This window comes from Helianthus annuus, chromosome 1 (assembly GCF_002127325.2).
Source record: "Helianthus annuus cultivar XRQ/B chromosome 1, HanXRQr2.0-SUNRISE, whole genome shotgun sequence".
NCBI classification, from domain to species: domain Eukaryota; kingdom Viridiplantae; phylum Streptophyta; class Magnoliopsida; order Asterales; family Asteraceae; genus Helianthus; species Helianthus annuus.
Genome location: NC_035433.2, coordinates 59000857 through 59010356, shown reverse-complemented (window position 1 = coordinate 59010356; position 9500 = coordinate 59000857). Strand labels below are relative to the sequence as shown.

The window sequence follows — 9500 nt, the reverse complement described above, 5'->3', positions numbered from 1 at the left end:
TTGAAAATTCTTTACTGTTCTTTTTCATATATTTTGGTGTTTCAGCAGTGGTTGGACATCATTCATACATTTTCTTCTAAGTTCAGCCATTAATCATTTGCTTGGGCCTTGAGCTCAACTTGAATTCTAAGTCGAGCGTAGCATTTGTGCTGGGGCTCGGCTTGGTTCACTTATACATTTTCTTCTGAATTCAACTCTTAATTATTTGCTTGACCCATGGTCAGCTTGAGTACGACTCGAATTTAACCCGAGATGGCTCGGCAATTCGGCATGGCTAGAATTCTGAACCAAGCTCGAATTTAAGCAGAGATATAGCTCAGATGTATTTATATATTTTCTTTCAAATTTAACCATTAAACATATGCTCGAGCCAGCATGAGCTCAAAATTAGCCCTTAAACCAATTCTAAACTTGGCTGAATATTGGAGCTGAGCCTAGGCTCTCTTACAAACCAAGCCAACATGATTAGGCTTCGGTCACCTTAGCTCAATTGCCCAGGTTCATTTATACATTATAAGGGTATTTTGTGTAGGGTGTGTGTGATCATCTTATTTAACTGGTGGGCATTTAATAATTCATCTTTTTTTTGTTTGTATTTTTCTTATTTTGTTTTTAAATTCGATCCAACTGTATTAGTATTTTCTGTCTAGAAAAGTTCGCGGCTTGTGAAATTTATGTGAGACTTTTTATGTATAATTTAGGGTAAGGGGATTGCGACTAAGTTTTATATAGTTTAGGGTTAAATTACTCAAATTTAGGTTACACAGTAAGGAGTACCTGAAGACAACTGAGACTGACTTTGAGTTCCAAACAACCCGTTAACGATCCATTAAGTCACTAATTTGTTACTGATTTGTGATTAGGCGAAGGCTAAGCTTGAGAAATCGATGGTTGCTGACAATGAATCTGGTAAGAGTATTGAGAGTGAGGTTCGAATGAGCTCAGGCATGAATCTTAACAAAGCTCAGGTCAGTGGTAGCTATATTTTTTATATTTAGAAACATCAGGTTGGTTTAAATTAATATTATGTTAATATGATGTTAGGTTGTAGCTAGAAGTTTGTGAGATGCACTTCTGTGTAGCTAGAGTTAAAATTATGTTAGGTTATAGCGCCAACCCACAACGTTTAGTCTTGTATAATTTGTTTTTAGTACCTTTATGAAATTTAGCAGTAACTGAGTTATTTGTTTGGTTTTAAGGTGCCATGTTCTATATTGGATGTGCCTTTACAAAAGGAGTGTTCCAATTTGAAGAATCAACATCAGATTAGATTATAAGATAATATCACCCTTAAGGTTAGGGGATAGTTGAGTAAGTTTATATTAATGGCAGTAATCAGTATTCTCACAACAACTTTTTACTTGCTAATTGCTTCACTTTAAAGAATCAAAATAATAATTTGTTTTAAGTCGAACACGTCTTGTAGTCATCAATTAGTCTAGCAACATCAATTGATGAAAAATATTTTAGTTTTTAATATTACTAGTTACTGATGTAAATTGAAGTTTGATAGTTGAGTAATATTTAGATATTTGTCAAATATCTTGTAGTGATCAATTATCCTATAAGTGTTTAAGTTGTTTGATGGTTAAGTAAGTTTAAATATCTGATATGTTTATGGATACATGGCAAAGGTAGGAACCAAGATGAGAGTATAATCTACGTGTGGTGGCAGAGGTCAAGTTATGAGATCCAAGATTTGTGATGAATTCCCCTCTTGCAACAAACTATATCATGATAACACGACAATACATATTGTAAATTACGTAACGCACGACAATAGATAACACAATACATATTGTAAGTCGTGCAACACGTGAACACGCAAGAATGAATAAACTAGTTTACTTTATAATGTTTTTCATTTAAGGCCATACTAATAATATTCTTCAGCACATGAATTATCTATTAAAACCTTGCTTTAAATCATAACATATATAAAACTTATTATTATATTACTTTGAAATCAATGAAAAATTTAATATTAGAAGTTTCTATTTTCACTGAAAAAAGCGAGTTTGGTTTTAATAATATAATATATTAAATATAAGTTTAAATAAACAAAAGCCCAATGGCTCAAGCCCATATGCAGGAGGCTAGTATAAATAAGTGAGGTATGTCACTGTCACCCCCAGTTCCAAAAAAACCCTAAAAAAAAAAACAATGACGGTTTTGCACGGTTGGGAACGGAAAATCCGGGAACAATTGGAACGGAAAATGCGGGAATTTGTGAGAATCGCGGTGCCGAAGCCGGCAGAGCAGGAGGCGCCAACGAAGCGAGCAGAGCCGTCGCCGGCGCCGGAAACGAAGGTGGTGTTCCCGAAAACGGTTTCAATAGCACACTGTGTGCATACGTTTTCTGGATTCCGCTCCCCGGAGCCAAACATGACCCCCAGCTCTCCAAAAAAGGGAATGTCCCTCCGCTGAACCAGAAACCGAAGGGTAAACGTATGCGTATTCCGACCAAGTACTTGTATCCCTTCTTAGGCGCTGCCGGCATTATCAGCCGCACTACAGGACACGGTGGTGGTGGTGGAAACGGAGGAGCTGGTGGTGGAAACGGAGGTGCTGGTGGTGCAAACGGAGGAGGTGGTGCTGGTGGTGCAAACGGAGGAGGTCACGGCGGCAATGGTGGCGGTGGGAATGGTAATGGTTATTAATAATTTTGTTTCAGTTATATTTTGATTTGTTTTTTCCAGTTACAGTTTGTTTGAACGATATTAAACTCTTTTTATCATATTTGTTTTTTTTTCTTTTCCTAATGCTAATTTTGGGTTTGATTTGATTATTTGAAATAAGGATCTATTTGTTTTAACAACCCAAAAAACCAATGATAGGATATATGTAAGACAAAAAGAACTTGAATCAGTTTATTTGGTTTTTATTTTAAATATACAAGTTGACTTGTTTGGTAATCGAATTCGTCAAATTTATTTGTGACTTTGAAATTTGATTTTAATCAGATTTGTTTCCCGAGTGAATTAGTTCTAAAATCTAAAGCCATATGCACTTTTTCATTTAAATAGAATTTGGGTGAAAATGTTTTCATTGGGCTACTGGAAGTTTCATCTTATATGGAGGCCAAAACATGGAAATTATTGAGCTGCTTGTGTGATTTGAAATAATTAAATGGGTTGATGGTAAAAAACATTAGTGTGGGCTGGTAAGTTTAAAGACAAGTATTGGACTTGATGGGCTAATGAGTTCTAAGATGAATCAGATTAATTATATTGAATTCCTAGATGAGTATTATCTATAAAGAATCAAGGGCCTGTTTGGTACAGAAGTTTATAGTTAACTTGCTCTAGCATGGTCCGAGTGGATCGTTGTTCTTAGGGAGCCGGTTGTAATACAAGTTTAATGTGATCTGCTATACGGCTAATAACCTTGTGTGATCTGCTATATGGCTAATTAGATCAAAGGAAGGAACACGGTTGGTGTTCGTGTGTGATCTTGGAGAGAGCCAAAGAGGAATGAAACGATTGGTTCCGTCTCATTGGTTTAACCTAATAATATTGCATATGATCATGTGATATAATTAACAATCAACGGTTCATTAAATAGAATAATAATATAAATGGGAGTAGCTAGGTTATTTAATAAGACAGTAAAACAAAAGTAGCAATCTTAGGGAGCAACAATTTAATACATCGAAGTATTTAAACAGAAAGTAGAAACCTTAGCTTGATAACAATGAGGATCAAAATCTATTTTAAACCCCCAAAATTCAAGAGTTTTTTCCTATAGTATTGTTGAAGGAAAAACTATTTATCATTTTAATGTTTTTTGAAAACTATTTACCAAAATGGTATTTTTATTAGTTATTATTGACTTTCTCAATGTCTCATTTATTTCTTGGATTAAAAAAAAAAAACACTTTCCCTCCCCACGGGTTGGTTAAATTATCTTTGTTCTTTTATTGGGCATTTTTTTAATCTTTTTATTCAATTAGTTATATAGGGTGGAGATACAATAGGAAGTTTATTTGGCTAGGAAGGCTAGGAAGTGATCTTGACCATCCATTAAGTTAATCAAGGGCTAAGATTAAATCAGGGAAATTGAAAGGAAGAAAAGAGGCGCGTGAGTTTGTTCAAGGGCATTCTAGTCAATCCAAGCCAATAGTTTCTCTCTCCTCCAATTCCCCCCATTTTTTAAACGTTAATAACTCTTTCATACGACATTATTTTTTTTATAAAAATTGCACCAAAAAACGAGCGTTTTTTATCTTTAGAATGAGTATACTATTGCTATATTTAAAAAAAAAAAAAATTAAAACCCAGTTGCGTAAAACGCAATAGAAAAACCACCAGTTACGTAAAACGCAATGAAAAAAAAAACCTAAAAAATGACATTTTTCTAAAACGCAATGCACCAAAAACACAAAGAAATGACTTATTTGTAAAACGCAATGGCCAGAAAACACACAGAAATGTCTTATTTGTAAAACGCAATGGCCAGAAAACACATAAAAATGTGTTTTACCTAAAACGCAATGCACCAAAAACACAAAGAAATGTCTTATTTGTAAAACGCAATGGCCAGAAAACACATAAAAAGTGTTTTACCTAAAACGCAATGCACCAAAAACACAAAGAAATGTCTTATATGTAAAACGCAATGGCCATAAAACACTTAAAATGACTCATTCTAAAACGCAATGGACTGAAAACACCTAAAAATGTGTTTTACCTAAAACGCAATGACTAAAAACACTTAAAAATGTGTTTTTTTCTAAAACGCAATAGCCAGAAACCACATAAAACTCTCTTATTTCTAAAACGCAATGGACACATAAAATTGTCTCTCACTGTGAACTGTCTACGAATTACTGTCTTCGAAATGAGCCAATTTCTGGAAAATTAATTTTTCTGATGCGTTTTTAGTACAACACTTTTTTATGCGTTTTTAGTACAACACTTTTTTAATGTGATCTGCTATACAGCTCAACCCCAGCCAGGGGCTCTGCCCCTTGGACCCCGCCAGGGGCTGCCGCCCCTGGGACCCCGCTACCAGGGGCTGCCGCCCCCGGACCTCCGCAAAGATCGTAAAACGCAATGACTGAATCAAAAACCCAGATCGTGAAAATGAAATTAAAGAATTTCTTACATGGATCGAAAGCCGATTCCTTCATCAATTGACGAAATTTGAATGATAGAAACACTTATCAACGCTCGAATCGAACGAATTGAGTGATTATCTCCAAAATCACCGGAAAAAACGAGATTTTTTTATAAAATTAAACTGGGTTTTCTTCAAAAAAAGCTGAAGAACACGTTGATCGGGTTTTGAATCATTGATTGGTGATGAAAATCGCACTATAATGTAGTGATTATTGAGATAGAAAGTGAAGAAATAGTTGAAGATGGTGGGTTTTGAAAATGGTGGGTTTTGAAGTTACTGGGTTTTGAAAAAGGAAGAAGAAGAAGTTGGATTGACTAAAATACCCTTTCTCTTTATTTTAAAATTTGCCACATGTCATAATCATATGGCTTCCTATCCTTCCTAGCGAAAATTAACTTCCTATTTGATCTTTACCCTAGTTATATATTGTATTTTTATTTTAGTTTTATTCCATTAACGTATTGCATTGTTTTTTTTATCTTTATTATATTTTCTTACCAATTCATCATATTTCATTTTTTCAATCAACCGAAGTCAAATAGAGACAACATGAATCATCTCAAATAAAATTCAACAATGAAATAAGAAGCATAACAAAGTTAGCCTAACATTTTTTGATATTTTTGGGATCGGTAATTTTGATGCAGATACATTCGGTATCAGAAACGAACCCATCCCTAAACACAACTTCAATTTAGAACTCTTGCATAAAAATTTTGATAGGCAACAAACAAATCACACAACGGAAATTCTGAATACAGTGTACTTTTCTTCAAACCAAAACAAACTTCGTTATTTTATTTTCTTCGCTAACCAAACAAACAAAGAAACCAACTATTGAATTTTGCATAAAAAACTATGTGACACTTTTCTTTTAGTTAACAAACTATGGTACACTTTTCTTTTAATTCAAGAGAACATAAGGGGGTAGGGGTGGTCATCACTCATCACTCACTCACAACATTCAATCAATTTCCGCTCTTTCATCGAGCATTATTCCATCACTAGTGATGGATTTTAGTGGAAATGCCCATCACTCACCACACACTCATCTCCATCATCAAAATCATTCACAAAACAACAAACAAGTTGAATATACAACGCGTGCTAGTGACCATGCGTTGTCAAGTTAACGTGTGATGGTGGTGACCGGCGCTGGTGTATAACTCGTTATATATGTTCATCACGGGCTAAAAAGTTACCGCCCGGGTGTCCTAATACATAAACTAGTGACTTAAACAAGCTAAAGGAAACTCAAATAAATAATTCAAAACTACACAATATTTATCCTCGAGGGTTGCATCCTTATGAAGTGCTTCGATGTTGCCGTTTGATGTTTATCCAAACCAGATTGATTTTAACAAAAAGAATTACAAAGGGGTTAATGGGTAAATACTAAATACAAAGAAAAATATATAATTGATTTAAGAGTTGAGTATGTATGTGATAAAAATTATATGTAAAAATCCTATAAAGAATAATAACTAATAAAAACATTATTTTAGTAAATAGTTTTCAAGGAACACTAAAATAGTAAATAGTTTTTCCTTCTAATACTAACTAGGAATTAGTACCCGCTGCAATGCGGCGGGGTTCTTACATGCGAGCATCCGTCCTTGTCTTCTTCTCCAACCTTCCGACTCGTAGTTATCTCATCACACCGAAAGAAAAGCCGGATCTAAACGACACCAAAAGTGAGTTGTAAAGTAGTTTGGATCTGATTGTATGCATATGCTTTCCTTCAATTCTTTCTTGTTTTCCTTATCTTTCTCCTGAGCAAAAAAAAAGAGCATTTTTCATTTGGTGCTACATCATATATAGTATAAAAACATTTGGAAAATGAACTTATAAGTTAAAACCATCATTTAACAATGTAAAGACAACAATCACCTTTCAGATGTCAACTAAGCTTCCAAGCCAGACAACCTGATGATCAGAGGAACATTAAACCTTCTTTGGTTGCAGGATTCATCTTCTTAAAATGGCTTTTTGCAGACAAGTATTCATTGGTCACTACAATTTTCAAGAATAACGACCTTTAGATGAACATAGATAGTTTAAGATTGAAAATTGTAAGATATTAAATAAATAGTTATTATTAAAGCATATACTTGTATGCTAGTGTCTCTAAATATGTGTAAGGTGTTAGGTCTCTAAATCCTTAATCGTAGGTTGTTTTAGAGTCCATAGCTTAATCACATGGAATCAAACTTGAGTAACTATAATGTCCTTTTGACAAACTATAATATTATGTTAATATGATGTTAGGTTGTAGCTAGAAGTTTGTGAGATGTACTTGTGTGTAGCTAGAGTTAAAATTATGTTAGGTTATAGCATCAATCTACAACGTTTAGTCTTGTACAATTTGTTTTTAGTACCTTTATGAAATTTACCAGTAACTGAGTTATTTGTCTGCTTTTATGGTGCCATGTTCTGTATTGGATGTGCCTTTACAAAAGAAGTGTTACAATTTAAAGAATCAACATCAGATTAGATTAGATTATAAGATAATATCACCCTTAAGGTTAGGGGATAGTTAAGTAAGTTTATATCAATGGCAGTAATCAGTATATAGTATAAAAACAATTGGAAAATGAACTTATAAGTTAAAACCATCATTTAACAATGTAAAAACAACAATCACCTTTCAGATGTCAACTAAGCTTCCAAGCCAGACAACCTGATGATCAGAGGAACATTAAACCTTCTTTGGTTGCAGGATTCATCTTCTTAAAATGGCTTTTTGCAGACAAGTATTCATTGGTCACTACAATTTTCAAGAATAACGACCCTTGCTTCCCATCGAATTTGTGTAGCAATGGAACGGGCCTTCTCTATGGACCCCATGTCATTCGAAAGAACAACCCATCCCTACAAGAGAACAAAGCTTTAAGTTTCATTTTGTAGTATGAGTCAAAATAATGACAGTGGAAATAACAAACTATGGGGGCGTACCCCCCATAAAAAAAACTGATGTTACTTTTACTTACATAGTTTGAATAGTGCAATGAATGGCAAACAAATAACTGTAGAGGGCTTTACATTAAGAATTTAAATATAAAAATCACTATATAAAACATATATTGCTAAAGCTTGTACCTAAAAGAATTGATTCTAGACATTTGTTTTCCCTATAACCATGCTACTCTCATGCACCTCTAACCTTGAGAGTAAACCCGTCTTTACCATATAGATAAGAGGCAGAGTCTTCCAAAATCCTAGTAATGTCTGACTAACGAACCATAGAGATACTAAGAACTCCAAATTTCAAGTTCACATAAAAAAAAAATTGAAAAACAACTGCAACTTCTATGGCCAATCCTTATGATTAGTTATGTACTTATTTATCGCTGAGTTTTAGAATTCAAATAACACCATGTAGAATTAAGATCTTTTACTAAAACTTACTGGATTCTTCAAAAATATCCTCTTTAAAATTCTTGTACTGAGACCTTCTTGATTTTGATGAACAAAGCCCCCTGTCTCTAGAAAGATCTGCTAACGGTAGATGTAAGCGTGAATAGATTACAAATTATACCTAACTAAATCCAATGTGTTCATCAATCAAACTCCACAAAACTCAAACTACAGTTCTTTAAGGCATACACATCTTTAAAAGTTGTTGATCCACCTCAAAACAAATCAAATTCATCATAATTCAGTTTCACTAACACATTCTATAACAATTAACCGCAATTCCATATGATATTATTCAACAAATTAGGGCTTATACCTCTCCAAAAGCACCTTTACCAATCAATGTCAAAAGCTCAAAATCATCAATCCCAATCTTATGCCTTTGCAACCTCATATACTCCGTCTCTTTCTTCTCCAAATTCCTCAACAACTGCTCCTCTTCCTTACTCGAAAGTTTCGCCTCAGCCGCCCTCCTCTGTAAGGCTCGTCTCCTGTAATCAATCAACAATTCAACACCATAATTCACGATCATAAGTTCATAATCAAACTAACCTTAACTCCGACAATCTACACCGCCGGAGATCCGTCACCATCACGAGATTCCTTAGTCTCAGATTAGTGGGTTGAGGCCTACCACGCAACGGAGCTCGGCCAATTGCCGGAAGAACCGGTCGCCGGAGGCACGTCTCTCTCTCCCGAATCGAGCGTCACCGCCACTCTTCTCTCCAGACCCCCTATCTCTCACTAATTTTCTTTCTACGAACGTGAAGAAGGAAGAACTCAGGAGCAGAGGGCATGTAGTTTTGTAGCAGATGAAAGGGTGGAAATACAACCACACACGTGTATAAAGCACAACCATATAACCCAATTATTTTTGAAAAACACCCAAAGCCATATGACCAACATATGCACAAACTTGTTGGTTCTTTATATAGGTTTTAATATGGGAAAAAACTCCAAAA

The 9500-nt window shown here is 34.6% G+C and overlaps 1 protein-coding gene across 1 annotated transcript; it reads right to left on the bottom strand.

The window, feature by feature from the left end:
• Nucleotides 1-8418: 8418 nt before the first annotated feature.
• On the bottom strand, nucleotides 8419-9285 carry LOC118481279 (probable serine/threonine-protein kinase ndrA). Its single transcript, XM_035976687.1, has 3 exons — nucleotides 9091-9285; nucleotides 8855-9029; nucleotides 8419-8616 (listed from the first exon to the last, which is right to left on the bottom strand). Exons 1-3 carry the CDS (start codon nucleotides 9129-9131, stop codon nucleotides 8506-8508), a joined length of 327 nt encoding a protein of 108 aa, XP_035832580.1. The 5' UTR covers nucleotides 9132-9285; the 3' UTR covers nucleotides 8419-8505.
• Between the last annotated feature and the right edge of the window lie 215 nt (nucleotides 9286-9500).